The sequence below is a fragment of the Mustelus asterias genome, chromosome 10 (assembly GCF_964213995.1).
Source record: "Mustelus asterias chromosome 10, sMusAst1.hap1.1, whole genome shotgun sequence".
Taxonomy (NCBI): domain Eukaryota; kingdom Metazoa; phylum Chordata; class Chondrichthyes; order Carcharhiniformes; family Triakidae; genus Mustelus; species Mustelus asterias.
In genome coordinates, this window is record NC_135810.1 from 110,186,437 (window position 1) to 110,203,748 (window position 17,312).

At 44.8% G+C, this 17,312-nt stretch overlaps 1 protein-coding gene across 14 annotated transcripts in view; it reads right to left on the reverse strand.

Annotated features, from left to right (window-relative positions):
- Positions 1 to 14,373: 14,373 nt before the first annotated feature.
- Positions 14,374 to 17,312, reverse strand: part of herc2 (HECT and RLD domain containing E3 ubiquitin protein ligase 2) — a 241,926-nt gene continuing 238,987 nt past the window's right edge. For 12 of the 14 annotated variants that reach the window (XM_078222434.1, XM_078222433.1, XM_078222442.1 and 9 more), the window contains 2 exons: positions 17,048 to 17,260; positions 14,374 to 15,560 (listed from right to left, as the gene is read on the reverse strand). In XM_078222434.1, coding sequence (XP_078078560.1) covers positions 15,288 to 15,560; positions 17,048 to 17,260 — 486 coding nt within the window. In that variant the 3' untranslated portion in view covers positions 14,374 to 15,287. The remainder of the gene's footprint in view (positions 15,561 to 17,047; positions 17,261 to 17,312) is intronic. The other 2 variants (XM_078222444.1, XM_078222443.1) reach the window with 1 other exon arrangement.

Sequence of the window (17,312 nt, forward strand, 5' to 3'; positions counted from 1 at the left end):
CAGAAGGAGGCCATTCGAGCCATCGAATCTGCACCGACTCTCCGACAGAGCATCCCTACCAGGCCCTATCAGCTTTACCACACACCCACCTAATCTACACATCTTGAGACACTAAGGGACACTGTAGCATGGCCCACGCAGACATGGGGAGAACGTGTAAACTCCACACAGACAGTGACCCAAGGTGGGAATTGAACTCAGGCCCCTGGCGCTGTGAGGCAGCAGTGCTAACCACTGTTCCATCATGCCACTCCTTAATTTGCTAATTAAGTTGATTTGTTAATATATCTTTAGAATTTTACCCTTTTACTCCACTTATAATTTTTTGCATTCATTCATGGGACATGAGTGTCGCTGGCACGGACAACATTTATTGTACATCAACATCAATTGGTCAATTTGGGCCAGGCCAATAAGCAAGTCCAACGCAAGGGTGACTTTCTTTTTTAATTCATTTGTGGGACATGGGCATCACTGGATGGCCAGCATTTATTGTCCACCCAGAGTTGCCGTTGAAACTGAATGTCTCGCTCGGCCATTTTAGAGGGCAGTTGAGAGTCAGCCACATTGCTGTGACTCTGGAGTCACACGAAGGCCAGACCAGGTAAGGACAGCAGATTTCCTTCCCTAAATGGACATTAGTGAACCAGATGGGTTTTTCAGACAACTGGCAATGGTATCATGGTCATCAGTAGATTCTTAATTCCAGATATTTTTTATTGAATTCAAATTCCACCATTTGCCCGTGGCAGGATTTGAACCCGGGTTCCCAGAACATTAGCTAATTTTCTGTATTACTAATCTACTGATAATTCCACTAGGGCATCGCCTCCCCAAGATGTTAAAATAATCAGAGAGAGAAGCATAAGCTAGGAGCAGATGGCAGTTTGAGATAGTCATCAACTTCAGGAAGCATAGTGGAGAACATGCCCCTGTCTACATCAATGGGTTCGAAGTAGAAATGGTCGTGAGCTTCGAGTTTTTAGGTGCCCAGATCATCAGCAACCTTTCCTAGTTCCCCCCATGCCGACACTATAGTTAAGAAAGCCCACCAATGCCTCTACTTTCTCAGAAGAATGATTGGACGGTGGCTCATGTTGTTCCGTTGTTTAAAAAAGGTTCCAAAAGAAATCGGGGAAATTATAGGCCAGTAAGTTTGACGTCGGTGGTGGGCAAGTTATTGGAAGGTGTGATAAGGGATAGGATCTACAAATATTTGGAAAGACAGAGACTTATTAGGGAGAGTCAACATGGCTTTGTGCGTGGTAGGTCATGTTTGACCAATCTATTAGAGTTTTTCGAGGAGGTTACCAGGAAAGTGGATGAAGGGAAGGCGGTGGATTTTGTCTACCTGGATTTCAGCAAGGCCTTTGACAAGGTCCCTCATGGGAGGTTAATCAGGAAGGTTCAGTCGCTAGGTATACTTGGGGAGGGAGTAAATTGGATTAGAAACTGGCTCAATGGAAGAAGCCAGAGAGTGGTTGTGGAGGATTGCTTCTCTGAGTGGAGGCCTGTGACTAGTGGTGTGCCGCAGGGATCGGTGTTGGGTCCATTGTTGTTTGTCATCTATATCAATGAACTGGATGATAATGTGGTAAATTGGATCAGCAAGTTTGCTGATGATACAAAGATTGGAGGTGTACTGGACAGTGAGGAAGGTTTTCAAAGCTTGCAGAGGGATTTGGACCAACTAGAAAAATGGGCTGAAAAATGGCAAATGGAATTTAACGCAGATAAGTGTGAGATATTGCACATTGGAAGGACAAACCAAAGTAGAACGTACAGGGTAAATGGTAGGACTCTGAAGAGTGCAGTTGAACAGAGGGATCTGGGAATACAGGTACAGAATTCCCTAAAAGTGACGTCACAGGTGGATAGGGTTGTAAAGAGTGCCTTTGGTACATTGGCCTTTATAAATCGGAGTATCGAGTATAAAAGTTGGAGCGTTATGGTAAGGTTATATAAGGCATTGGTGAGGCCGAATTTGGAGTATTGTGTACAGTTTTGGTCACCTAGTTACAGGAAGGATGTAAATAAGGTTGAAAGAGTGCAGAGAAGGTTCACAAGGATGTTGCCGGGACTTGAGAAGCTGAGTTACAGAGAGAGGATTGAATAGGTTGGGACTTTATTCCCTGGAGCGTAGAAGATTGAGGGGAGATTTGATAGAGGTGTATAAGATTTTGATGGGTATAGATAGAGTGAATGCAAGCAGGCTTTTTCCACTGAGGCTAGGGGAGAAAAAAACCAGAGGGCATGGGTTAAGGGTGAAAGGAGAAAAGTTTAAAGGGAATATTAGGGGGGCTTCTTCACGCAGAGAGTGGTGGGAGTGTGGAATGAGCTGCCGGATAAAGTGGTAAATGCTTTTTTAACATTTAAGAAGTGGTAAATGCACTTTTAGCATTTAAGAAAAACTTGGACGGGTTCATGGATGAGAGGGGTGTGGAGGGATATGGTCCAAGTGCAGGTCAGTGGGACTAGGCAAAAGATGGTTCGGCACAGACAAGAAGTGCCAAAAGGCCTGTTTCTGAGCTGTAATTTTCTATGGTTCTATGGTTCTAAGACTAAGGAAATTTCACATGTCAGCTACAACTCTCATCAACCTTTGCAGATGCACCATAGAAAGCATTCTTTCTGGTTGTATCACAGCTTGGTATGGCTCCTGTTCTGACCAAGACTGCAAGAAACTACAAAGGGTCGTTAATGAAGCCCAGTCCATCACTCAAACCAGCCTCCCATCCATTGGCTCTGTCTATACTTCCCGCTGCCTCGGCAAAGCAGCCAGCATAATCAAGGACCCCATGCACCCCAGACATTCTCTCTTCCACCTTCTTCTGTCGGGAAAAAAGTACCAACTGACTCAAGAACAATTTCTTTCCTGCTGCCATCAGACTTTTGAATGGACCTACCTTGCATTAAGGTGATCTTTCTCTACACCCTAGCTATGACTGTAACACTACATTCTGCACTCTCTCCTTTCCTTCTCTATGTACGGTATGCTTTGTCTGTATAGCATGCAAGAAACAATACTTTTCACTGTATGTTAATACATGTGACAATGATAAATCAAATCAAATCAGTTTGAATGTGGAGCGATGGAGATGACCATATCTAGGTAGGTTAAAATGATTATGCTTCCCTTTTTAGCATCAATTTCCAGGATCGCTATACACCATTTCAGTTCCTGTAAGCCTGACAACATTGAACTCGGTAAGAAGTCTCACAACACCAGGTTAAAGTCCAACAGGTTTATTTGGTAGCAAATACCATAAGCTTTCGGAGCACTGCTCCTTCGTCAGATGGAGTGGAAATGTGTGTGGAGTACATCAGCATGGCTCTGACTCTTGGCCTCGAGCTCCAATCCAGAACATTATTGACTGTAAAAATGATTGCTTTATGTACAAATCATTTCTGATTCTGCACAGCTCTTTATTTTCAATTGGAAAAGTACATTCAAGCTAATTCATTTCTTACAGTTGGATCTATCTGACACTGATTGAGCGTAGACTGCAATGTTTCTCTGGGTGGTTTTTTTAGCCCATGAAGTATGTAAAAGAAGCTTTGTAGGCTGCTCAGAAATGTGACAATCTGCTTTTGAAAAGAGTTTTTGTTTCAGGAGAGGGTCTTGTAGGGGCTTCTCCGAGCCCAATGAAAAGCTTCTAAATCTTCAGCCCTGATCCACTCCACTTGCCATTCAATGGTGTGACCATCACTGAATCCCCCACTGTCAACATCCTTGGGGTTACCATGGACCAGAAACTCAACTGGACTCACCACATAAACACAGTGGCTACAAGAGCAGGTCAGAGACTAGGAATACTGCGGTGTGCATTCCTCCTGGCTCCCCAAAGTCTATCCACCATCTACAAGTCAGGAGTGTGATGGAATACTCCCCACTTGCCTGGATGTGTGCAGCTCCAACAACACTCAAGAATCTTGATACCATCCAGGGCAAAGCAGCCCCACTTGATTGGCACCAAATCTACAAACATCCACTCCCTCCACCACCGACGCTCAGTAGCAGCAGTGTGTACTAACTACAAGATGCACTGCAGCAATTCACCAAAGATCCTTAGACAGCACCTTCAAAACCCATGACCACTTCCATCTAAAAGGACAAGGGCAGCAGATACATGGGAACACCACCACCTGCAAGTTCCCCTCCAAGCCACTCACCACCCTGACTTGGAAATATATCACTGTTCCTTCACAGTCAAAATCCTGGAATTCCCTCCCTAACGGCATTGTGGGTTAACCCACGGAACATGGACTGCAGCGATTTAAGAAGGCAGCTCACCAGCACCTTCTCAAGGGGCAACTAGGGATGGGCAATGAATGCTGGCCAGCCAGCAACGCCCATGCCCCATGGATGAATTTTTTAAAAGTATATGGCTCAATGGATGGGAGCTCCTGCTTCTGAATCTAAAGGTTGTGGGTTGAAGGCCCACACCAGAAATGTGTTATGTATGATAGGACATAGCCCCTTTAAGAGAATGGGTCAAGTGAGGTGGGGTGAGATAGTTGGGGAAAGCATTGCATTTTGTGTGTAAGAGTATCTTTCTTCCCAACTTTTGTGAATCTGTTTGCACATTTTTCTCTACAAAGGTGAAAACTAGGTTTTGAATCTTTGCTGCATTAAAAGTGATTTTGGAGTTAGAGTCTTAGACATGTATCCAAACACATGGCCACGGTGGCACAGTGGTTAGCACTACTGCCTCACAGCACCAGGGACCCAGGTTCAATTCTGACCTCAGGTTACTGTCCGTGTGCAGTTTGGACGTTCTCCCCATGTCTATGTAGGTTTCCTCCGGGTGCTCCAGTTTCCTCCCACAGTCCAAAGAGGTGCAGGTTAGGTTGATTGGCCATTGGTAAATTTCCCCTTAGTGTCAGGGAGACTTAAAGTTTATTTATTGGTGTCACAAGTAGACTTACATTAACACTGCAATGAAGTTACTGTGAAAATTCCCTAGTCGCCACACTCTGGCACCTGTTCGGGTACACTGAGAGAGAATTTAGCATGGCCAATCCACCTAACTAGCACGTCTTTCAGACTGTGGGAGGGAACCCATGCAGACAAAGGGAAAACGTGGAAATTCCACACAGACTTTGATCCAAGCCGGGAATTGAACCCAGGTCCTTGGCACTATGTGACAGCAGTGCGAACCACTGTGCCACCGCAGCACGGTAAATATGTGGGGAGACGGGGAAAGGCCTGGGTGGGATTGTTGACAGTGCAGGCTCAATGGGCCGAATGGCCTCCTCCTGCTCTGTGGGGATTCTATGATTCTACGATGTGCCCTAACCTGTTCCATAGTGATTGGAAAGTGGCACTATGTATCAGCTCCTTCAGTACAGTTAGTCTTTAAAGTTTGAACTACACATATGCCCAATGGACACCAGTAAGTCTTTGCAAGTGTTATGGGACCCATGTCTCTGATTGTTCTCTGTCAATTTCGGAAACCTTACGGCTTCCCCGCACTGCAGCTGTTCACTATTTCATGCATATGACTAACATGTGTGTGAGAGACATTGTACTTCCGCACGAACTGTGGTCTTGTGGGCTATCTCAGAGAAGACAGTGTGACCCTTACTTCTCATGCCAGTGATCTCTATAGCCTTGAGAAAGAAATTTCACATTCCTCTTTATTGAAAGCTCTCTTTGTGTAGGTGAGAATCTCAATCAGGATCCGTTACAGATTCCTGCGCCAACTTGCTTTTGGTGTCTTCAAAGAATCACTGAATAGCAGAACTTTGAAAAAGATCTTTCAGCCTATCAAAGTCTGTGCTGGCTCTTTCAAAGAGTCTCGTTAATTCCACTCCACCACCCATTCTCCACCTCTCTGCAACTTCTCCTTCGTGTATTTATCTAATTCCCTTGCAAACGTTCATGTTGAATCTGCATCTGCCATCCAATCAGGAAGTACCTTGCAAATTCAAACAACTCATCATATTAAGTAAAGGCTTTCCTCATGTCACCATTTTGTCTTTTGCCAATGACCTTAAATATGGGCCTCCCTTGTTGTCAACCCTTCAGTCATTGGAAACATTTTCACTTCATTTAATCTGTCTAAACCTTTCATCATTTTAAACACCTCAATCAAGTCTCCTCTTAGTCGTCTCCGCTCTGAGGAGAACAACCCTAACCTCTCCAATTTATCCACATAACTAATCCTTCATCCCTGCAATCATTTCAATGAGTTTCTTCACTAACATCTCCAAACACTTGGCTTTGAACTTGCATCTTCAGGATTTTGTACATGTGAAGTTACCTTTCCAATATGGCACCCAGATATGATGGCGACACTGTGGCACAGTGGTTAGCATTGCTGCCTCACAGCACCAGGGACCCTGATTCAGTTCCGGCTGTGGGTCTGTGTGGAGTTTGCATGTTCTCCCCGTGTCTGTGTGGGTTTCTTCCAGATGCTCTGGTTCCCTCCCACATTCCAAAGATGTGCAGGTTAGGTTGATTAGCTAAATTGCCCCTGAGTATTAGGGGAACTAGCAGGGTAAATACATGAGGTTATGAGGTAGGACCTGGGTGGGATTGATGTCGGTGCAGGCTCGATGGGCCAAATGGCCTCCTTCTGCAGTGTAGGGATTCTATGATTCTATCTGTTTGTCATTTGTATGTCACCCGTTGCCAGGACTGCATGTTCAGAAAGAGTTTTTTTTAATTAAAAAGAACTTGTTAGCAGTCTCGCTTTTAAAAGACCGAGGGTAAACATGCTGGGAATAGAACAGCATTTCTACTATGTGTCCACTTGACTTCCCTTCCTGATCAAAGCAATTCATTTCACTCTCTGTCAGACGCATTTACAGTTAATTAAGGCTTTCCCGTGAGATCATAATTGGAAATATTGGAAAAAGTCGTTTAACTGTAAAATGTAAGATTAAACAGAAACATCTGGCACCACCGCTACTCAACCATAATGAACAGTACTCCTGATGAAATAGGAATAAGGAATGTACCAGGGCTGCCATATTAGTCTGGCTAATTTGACTGGCGGCATTCAGCTTTTATACAATTTGTATTGAACTTGCTCCCAGGGCCTCAAATATGCTCGTTACTAAGAGAGATTTTTATTATTTAATCAGGTGTATGACATTCCCAACCCCAAAGGCCTCCAGACACAAGCAGGAAGGAACAAATTCTTGTAATTTCTGGATACTTGCTGTGAGTGCTAACGTGTATTCAGAGGGAGTTACTGTACATAGATTATCTGAGTGAATAAGCCATCATCAGGCTTTAGCTAGGAAAAGTGAAAGATAGTTTCCATGGCCCATCGGGCCTGGACACGGGCATGAGATGCGCTTCCAGACTCGGAATGCAAATTCACGCTGACTGGCCAATTCACCCAGCGTGAAACTCATGCTGAGCACTGCCGGGAAGGGGGAGGGTGGGTGCCAAGGGAGGGCACAGACTGGCACTTCCGATGTGCACCCTCAGGGGGCAGCCGCTGCTGTGCTGTCTGAGGGAGATGCCAACCAGCGCAAATCAAATACTGATGAAAAATACCCAGCAAAACTGTGTCTGGGCAGAATGTGCAAACACAAGCCTCAGTCCCCAGACGCCTCTTTTATTTTTATTTCAACCCGGACATTTTATCCTGCCCTGGATTGAGGTTGCGGCTAAAACAGAAAGGCCGCCTGGCTAATCATAGAATCCCTACAGTGCAAACTTGATGGGCCAAATGGCCTGGCAGAAAAAGGCCATTCGGCCCATCAAGTCTGCACTGACAACAATCCCACCCAGGCCCTATCCCCATAACCGCACATACTTACCCTGCTCGTCCCCCTGACACTAGGGTCAATTTAGCACATCTTTGGAGTGTGGGAAGAAACCGGATCACCCGGAGGAAATCCACGCAGACACGGGGAGAAAGTGCAAACTCCGCACAGACAGTGACCCGAGGTCAAAATTGAACCCACGTCCCTGGCGCTGTGAGGCAGCAGTGCCACCCACTGTGCCACCGTGCCACCCAGAATCGGCCCACCCGCCAACGCCAAAAGTAGACGGGCCACACGTAATAGCTTTCGATTGGCCCCTTAATTGCCTGCTTAATTGTCGACGGGCGCACTTCTGGCTCGCACGTGTATGCCCACTGAAACTGAAATACCGTGCGCATGTGCAGCATCGGGACACGTGCCCAATATCTTTTCACGCGGTTTCATACGCTTCCGTGTTGAGCACATGCACCCACCTGAGCAATGGAAAATTCTGGACTGTTGCAATATAAGGAATACAAAGTCGTCCATTACAACTAACAGTGAATGTAAGAGAATAGTAAGTTTCGAAAGAGTTGGCAGCTTCAAGAATCATGCAGCGTGTAAGGCAGTGTTTGTGGCAGCATTTTGAAAGAGTTATTCACTTAGTCCTACAGCCTTGCTCCTAGATCACAGCCCTACAAATTTCTCCTTTTCAGGGTGACTGTCTGTGTGGAGTTTGCACATTCTCCTCGTGTCTGCGTGGGTTTCCTCCGGGTGCTCCGGTTTCCTCCCACAGTCCAAAGATGTGCGGGTTAGGTTGATTGGCCATGCTAAAATTACCCCTTAGTGTCCTGGGATGCGTAGGTTAGGGGGATTAGCAGGCAAAATATGTAGGGATATGGGGGTAGGGTCTGGGTGGGATTGTGGTCGGTGCAGACTCGATGGGCCGAAGGGTACTGTAGGGTTTCTATGATTTCTATTTCTATAATTTAATTAAGGTATTTAGTTCCTTTTCAGGTATTTCATTCCCTCCTGAAAGTTATTGTGAATCTGCTTCCATCACCTTTTCAGATAAGAAATTTAGAGTTTATGGGTGGAATCTTCCCGCCCTGCCCGCCATGGTAATCATAGCAGGCGGGACACGAACCATGCTAAAGGTCCATTGACGTCGGACAGAATTTTCCAGCCTTGGGGCGAGCACGGCCGGACATCCCGCTCTATAACTCTTACATAAATGTACTTCTCACTCCCCCTGGATTTTCTTTTTAACCAACCAATTATCTTAAATTTGCATCTTCTAGTTACCAGAATTACTGCCAGTGAAAACAATGAACATCTTTATCAAGTTTCCCCCTCAACGTTCTCCATTCTGCAGACCTAAGAAATAGGAGCAGGAGCCATTCAGCCCTTCGAGCCTGCGCCATCATTCACTGAGATCAGGGCTGATGTTCTACTTTAACACTATTTTCCTGCACTATCCCCTGTATCCCTTCATGACCTGAGTCTGAGTCTTGAATACACATAGCTGGACAAGTTCCAGGCTCCCAGTCTATCCACATCACTGAAGTCCCTCTTCCCTGATTCATTGATTCATAGAATCCCTCCAGTGCAGAAGGAGGCCATTCGGCCCATCAAGTCTGCACCGACCACAATCCCACCCAGGCCCTATTCCTTTAACTCCACATATTTACCCTACTAATCCCCTCATTTTAGAGTAAATTTACCATGGCCAATCAACCTAACCCGCACATCTTTGGACTGTGCCACCCTAGTGAATGTGTAGGAGCAAATCTCACTAAAGGCAGACACCACAAGCTGCTCTTCATCAAATTCTGAGCCATTGTATTAAATTATTCAGCTCTCAGATACCTGAGATTCTGCCTTGTTTGGCAGAAAATGTTGACAAACCCACATCAGATGTGTCACTGTCATTGACTTGGGTCACTGTCTGTGCGGAGTCTGCATGTTCTCCTTGTGTCTGTGTGGGTTTTCCTCCAGAGGCTCTGGTTTCCTCCCACAGTCTGAAAGATGTGTTGGTTGGGTGCATTGGCCACGCTAAATTCTCCCTCAGTGTACCCGAACAGGTGCCGGAGTGTGGCGACTAGGGGATTTTCACAGTAACTTCATTGCAGTGTTAATGTAAGCCTACTTGTGACAATAATAAATAAACTTAAACTTAAACTGGACTTGATTAAATCCAGATTGAATGGCTGGTTCAATTCAGATTTTGGCTCAATGATATCAGGTCACTCTTTGGTTTTCCTTATGTCAGAGATTGAGAAAAAAATAAACTTCACTAAATGACGAGTACATTTAAATAGATCACAGCATAATCTGACACATGGTTAAGAGGCTTCCTCAGAGCAGCTACTTGCTGTAAAATGGCATCTTTGTTGTCATTACGAACATGAAGGACTTTCGGCCATCAGTTACCATTTATTGGGATAGGTTTTGGTAGGAGAAATAGGGAGAGGAAATGTGAACTGAATGGTACAATCTTAAAAGGGGTGTAGGGCAAGAGATTAATGTGCATCAATCCTTGAAGATGGCAGGACAAGTTGAGAAGACTTGCTAAAAATGGGAACCTTGGCTTTATTAATATAGAGTATAAAAGGAAGGAAGTTATGCCAAACAACTTTGCCATCCTTCCCAATATGTGGTTGTCAAAACTGAACAGGATACACCAGGTGGGCCCTCCCCAGTGTGTTATAAGGATTTATAAATATGGAAATTCTTATATGAGATTGGCTATGGCCACCTAGAGAACCCTGTTTAGTTTAGAGCACCATCTGTTGCAAAGGATGTCAAAGATGCAAAGGTGCTGAGGAGATTGGCAGCAGGGATGAGATGCTTCAGTTATGTGGAGATTGGAGAAGCTGGGATTGTTCTGTTTAGAGCAGAGAGAGTTGAGAGGAAATTTGATGAGGTGATCAAATCCATGTGAGGTTTTAATGGAGCAAATAAGAGAAACAGATTCCATTTGGGCTTCTCCAGTTTCCACATAACTGAAGCATCTCATGCTTGTTACCAATCTCCTCTGCACCTTCTTTGCATCTTTGACATCCTTTGTAACAAGTGGTGCTCAAAACTGAACAGGATTCTCCAGGTGGGCCCTAGCCAATGTGGTTAGCACTGCTGCCTCACAGCTCCAGGGACCCAGGTTCAATTCCAGCTTCAGGTTGATTGTCTGTTTGCAGTCTGCACGTTCTCCCCGTGTCTGCGTTGGTAGCCTCTGGGTGCTCCGGTTTCCTCCCACACTCCAAAGATTTGCAGGTTGGGTTGATTGGCTATGCTAAATTGCCCTTAGTGACCCATGATAGTTAGGGGGATTAGCAGGGTAAATACGTGGAATTATGGGGTGAGCCTAGGTGGAGGTCCGATGAGCCAAATGGTCTCCTTCTGCATTGTAGGCATTCTATGATTGGCAGAAGGGTCAGTAACCAGAAGCCACAGATTTCAGATGAGAGATAAAGAAACCAGAGGTGACGTGTGGGAACATTCTTTTGAAAAAAAGAACAAATTGGTGTGATCTGGAATACTCTGAAGGGATTATGGAAGCATATTAAATAGCAGCATTCAAAAGAGGATAAATACTTGAAGGAAAACTAAATGACAGGGTTCTGAGGAATGGACAGGGGAGTGATGATGAATTGGATAGTTCTACCAACAAGGCAGCATAAGCACAACAAGCCAGAAGGCTGCCCTCTGCACTGCATCATTCTCTGACTATGCCTCTGGAGTGAAGCTTCATAAACCCCATGAAAATACTCAACAGTTCAGAGGTGAAGGGCAGTTCTAGAAAAAGACTGTGACCGAGAATGCAAAGGTCTCCATTTACAAAACTTGGGGATCACAGGCAGCTCCAATGAACCATTTTAAAGTTTATTTGTTAATGTCACAAATAGGCTTACATTAACACTGCAATGAAATTACTGTGAAAATCCCCGACTCGCCACACTCTGGCCAGCGCCTGTTCGGGTACAGTGAGGGAGAATTTAGCACAGCTGATGCACCTAACCAGCACGTCTTTCAGACTGAGGGCAGAAACCAGAGCATCTGGAGGAAACCCACGCAGACACGGGGAGAATGAGCAGACTGTGACCCCAGCCGGGAATCAAACCCGGGTCCCTGGCGTTGTGAGGCAGCAGTGCTGACCATTGTGCCACCATGCCGCCCTTTTTGATCGCGTCTTTCAGGACCTTAAAACTACCAAATTCTACTGTTAATTTAGGTTGGCAATTAACTTAACAATGCCCTGGAACATTTCAGACCTCATCTTACTCTGGTATCATTCATCAAGGCTGCGACTGAAAGGTTGACTTGCTTCTGAAGCCGACAATATACTGAATAGTCTCGATATGTTGACCCTCCCGAGAGAAAAATAAAGAGTTTGGTAATTAGACACTAGTCACAACCATTGTCATACTATTTGGATAGCTCTTTAAAAAGCTATCTTAGATACACTGTCAAATGACTTCTTTCTGTGTTTTTGAGTTTATGACTGATTCTCTAACTGTGCAATTAATTTACAAACATCGCTCAGTGCTTTACATTAGGGAACAGTAGAGAAAAAAAAGAAAGGAATAAAAGAACGGATGCCAGGTGATAGGGCAACAGTTGGGAGTGATCACTCGGAGCTTGATATATGCAGCTTGAGGAGGTTTTTTCTGAAGTAGAGGGAATGGAAGACTGAGGACTTTAGGCAGAGCTGAGCCAAGACAACTTAACCTTCTGTGACCAGTGGCAAGAAAAGGGGAAGAGGTATGGACAATAGGCCAAGGGAACCAAAGGATGCAAGAAGGGATACAAGGTCGAAGGAGGACACAGCAAAAGGATGGGACAAGGCTGCGGACTGAACTGCACACAAGAACAATGTGTCTTAAATGTAATAGATGGGGGGGATGGGGGGGAGCGGAAGAAACAAATATAGATCAGTGAGAAACAGGAGCGATTGCAGCCACACAGAATACAGATAGCTGGGTTTTGCATAAGAAAGAAAGACTTGCTTTTATGGGGAGGCGGTGGTGTAGTGGTACTGTCGCTGGACTCGTAATCCACAGAACCCAGGTTCAAATCCCATCCCAGCAGAGGGTGAAATCGGAATCCAATAAAAATCTGGAATTAATGGTCTACTGATGACCATGAAACCATTGTCGATTGTTGTAAAAGCCCATCTGGTTCACGAATATCCTTTAGGGAAGGAAATCTTCCGCCCTTACCTGGTCTGGCCTACATGTGACTACAGATCCACAGCAATGTGGTTGACTCTTAAAATACCCACAGAGATGAGCAATAATACCTAACATCCAATGAATAAAAATTATATAGCACCACTCAAGACTCTGTCCCAAAGTGATCAAGTACATTCTTTGAAGTCCTACATGTTGAAAATTGATCAATTGATTTGCGCACAGCAAACAGCTAGTCTTTTTTTGAGATGTTAAATGAGAAATAAATATTGGCCATGACACTGGAGATAACTCCTCTTTTCCACTTAAAAATACTATGGGATCTTTTGCATCCACCTCAGAGGACAGATGAGACTTCACTTTAATGCCCCATCCGAAAGACTTACTCTCTGGCTGTCCAGCACAGTTAATACAGCACTGGGGCGCCAGGCTAGATTTCTGTATGCAAATCCTGAAGCAGGATTTGAAACTACAATCTTCTGACTCAGACAGGAGACCGCTACCAACTGAGCCATGGCTGACAGTAAGTGTTTGTGGCGGCGAAGTCAACAAGGAGGGCAGCAGAGAAACAAACCTAGAAGTGTTCAGGTTCAGGCTTGAAACAAGGTGGGGAACACCGGAAAGGTGAAAGTGGTCTTAGTGATGGATGAGAAGCTCAGAGGGAACAGGCACCGGGGTCGGGTCCTGTCACGTTTGTCATAAAGGGGTGACTGAGGAACGGGATTAGAAAGGGCATCGAGCTATACCTGTTAAAAATACATTTTTTTTAAAAAAAACCTTCACACAAAGTATCATGATAGTGTAGGACACACCATTCTAGGCAGCCAAAGATTTAAAAGGAATTTGTGTGTTTCAAAGGGCATTATGGGAAATGGAGAGCAAAAGAGAAAATGCTGGAAAATCTCAGATGATCTGGCAGCATCTGTGAGAGAAAAGTGTGGACGTTTCCAGTCCAGGTGACCCTTTGTCCAGCTTCTGCAGCAATTTGCTTTTATTTATGGGAAATGGAGAATTGGCAAGGAAATAGAAGAAAATAAAAAGGAAAAAATTGCATTTACATGGCACCTTTCAGGATTTCGGTGCGTCCTAAAGAACCTCACAACTGATGAATTAATTGAGAAGTGCGATCATGCTGGAAGTGTGTCTATCTGAAAGTGTATCTATCTATTTCTATCATTGTGCACAGTAAAGTCTCACAAACAGCAATGTGATAACGATCAGATAATCCACTTTTGGTGATGGTGATTGAGGGGGAAAACAATAACCAGCACTCTCAGTCCCGCACTGGAAAGTTAGTCACCGCTGACACCTCGGTAGGTGTTACACGGCTATCGAAATGGTGCTGCAGACTCAATAGACAAAAGAGCTTGCTTATTGTTCTTGAATAAAATAAATTCCATTAAAAGCCTTGCCAGTGACGTCAATCTGCGGGACTAACAACAGCAATGCGGACGATCACAGATTAAGAATTGGGAATCGATTCAATTTGTTTAAACCAATGTTTTATTCACAAGAAAATGAATGACTTTACCTCATGTGTATACATGGTACAATTATCAAATTATGTACATTGTTGAATGGCTGCCTTCATACCTTACAGTGGAGTTAATCTGTGCACATTTAGCAGAATATTAAAATTTCAGGAAAAGAAAAACTAAAGTAATAAGAGTTGAGACGATTTGAAATGTGTTCTTACTGGGTTTTTTTAAGAATATTGAACTTTAAATGATACAACATTCAAAATGTTCACTGTCATATAAACAAACACGGCTAATAAAGTCAGCTTACATTGTATTTATACTATTTCAGTTGTTGCACATTATCTCAATATACAGCGGGGGCGGAGGCGGGGGGGGGGGGGGGGGAATGCACATAACACAACAATTATTTTGAGCCCCCCAAACAACTTGACATCGCACCCTACCACAGTGAAAAGACTGAAGAGACTCATTTTGGGTGCTACTTCATGTTGCTATATTACCTCTGGACTAAAAGACATTTTTTAAAAAAAGTTAGTAAACACAAACAAGAGGCTCGCAAATCTAATTGTGTGTGTTGTGTGTGTGTGTGTGTGTATGGTCGTGTAGCATTGTGCAACAAAAGTAAAACCTCACCAAACAAAACATACGCCTTGGAGTCTGTGAGGGATAAAGTACCATATTCTAAATTACACATTGGCTCTAAATTATTAGCCAGCTATGGTAAGCAATAAATAATTACATTTGTCCGCCGTGGTTCTGAGAACTCTAAATTTTCCACATTATTCTAACATTTTTGTTCTTTGAAGAGAACTGAAGTTCCTGCAGCATATTTCGACGATGTTGTTGCCCCCAGACGTACACCCAAAAAGGTGCTGCTTGATCTCAAGTCCAATTTCTTCTTTTGCTCCCGTCTCTAATGGCCTGTTAAGTAGTCTTGTGTGGAATCGGACGCAAAAGAGTCTGCGTCTTCGTTGTCAGAGTCGTCGCTGCTGTCGTCAGCGGCTGGCTCTCCAGTCAGTGCAATGCGAGCGTAATCATCTGTGTCGATCGATTTGCAGAAATGAATAGCGTACTTCAGCTTTTCCTCCAACACCTGTTTGCACGAGTATCTGGGCAACTTCAGCAAGAAGAAACAAGTGTAGGACTCGGGAAGGAAGTGGTCTGGAGGGTTGTACTTGTCCAGCACCTGCCACAAGTAATGAAACAAAGCCAACATTAACCAGAAAATCAAACCAATACCCCATCACAACCAGTTGTCCTATTTAAGGACGTTCAGGTTTTAATTTTCTCCAACCTCTCTCTCCTTAGCTTCCTCCAAATAAAAGGTGCGACTATGGGTGCCAACATGGGCCACAGTTACGCCCATGTTGTGGGGTATGTGGAGAGGTCCTTGTTCCAGCCCTAATCAGGCTCCCTCCCACAACTTTTCCGTTACATCAATGACTGTATTGTGTCACTTCCTGCTCTCATCTGGACCTGGAAAAATTTAACAACTTTGCTTTCGATTTCCACCACTCTCTACCTTCACATCGTCCATCTCTGATGCTTCTCTTTCTTTCCTTGACTTCTCTGTCTCCATTTCTGGTGATTGACTGTCTACCAATATTTACTACAAGCCCACCGACTCCAACACCTACCTCTACACCTCCTCAAACCCTGCTTTCGACAAAGAACTCCATCCCATTCGCCCAGTTTCTCCACCACGTCTGTTCCGATGATGCTACCTTCCAAAATGGCACTCTGATATATGTCTTTTTTTCCCCCTGAAACATGGTTTCATCCCACTGTTGTTGACAGAGCCGTCAACCATGTCCGACCCATCTCTCGCACTTTTCCCCCTCAGCCTTTCTCCTTCCTCCCTCCCAGAACTTTTTTCATAGAATATTCATAGAATATTCATAGAAACCCTACAGTACAGAAAGAGGCCATTCGGCCCATCGAGTCTGCACCGACCACAATCCCACCCATGCACTACCCCCATATCCCTACACATTTTACCCACTAATCCCTCTAACCTACGCATCTCAGGACACTAAGGGGCAATTTAGCATGGCCAATCAACCTAACCCCCACATCTTTGGACTGTGGGAGGAAACCAGAGCGCCCGGAGGAAACCCACGCAGCCACGAGGAGAATGTGCAAACTCCACACAGACAGTGACCCAAGCCGGGAATCGAACCCAGGTCCCTGGAGCTGTGAAGCAGCAGTGCTAACCACTGTGCTACCATGCCGCCCTCCAACTATGCTGGAGTTACTCTTGTCCACACTTTTCATCCCACCAGCCCTCCACATTCAAAGGATCTTCCTCTACCATTTTCTGTTTTAATTTCTCTCCTTGGTCCCTTTTCCTCAAAGAGAAGATTTCTCATGCTGAGTTACATGTCCACAAGCAGCGACAGCCCTCCACCTATGTCCATCATTCTTCAAGTGGGGGGAGCCTGGCCCTCGGCTGCTGGTGGAGGCAGCATTGTAGCCAAGGTTATTTTCCAGCCAATAACTCGATAGTCCAACACTCCCTCCGTACTGCGCTAGAGTGTCAGCGAGGATTTTTGTGCTCAACTATCTGGCCCAGAGGTGAGAATGCTACTAACTGAGCCACAGTTGACACTGAAATAAGAAGCGCTAAGCACCTCTGGACCATCATCAAACTTTATCTTTATCAACTGGTAATACCTGAATGACAAAATCCCGCCCTCGGAAGTCGGCAATTGTCCTCGGCAGTCGTGTACGGCCCCACACAAAACGTAGAAAGAGGGAGCGCTCAGTGTTGGAGAAGGATTCCATCACCTCCCAGAACCACTGAATTAATGGAGCATTCGGTTCTATTCCTTTGTACGTGGCTACAGACTTTAAAAGATGCAGTGGAATATCAGGACTTCCGCATACCTGTAAAACATTACAAAGGACAGAATACACCATCAAATTTATCAAGTCTTTT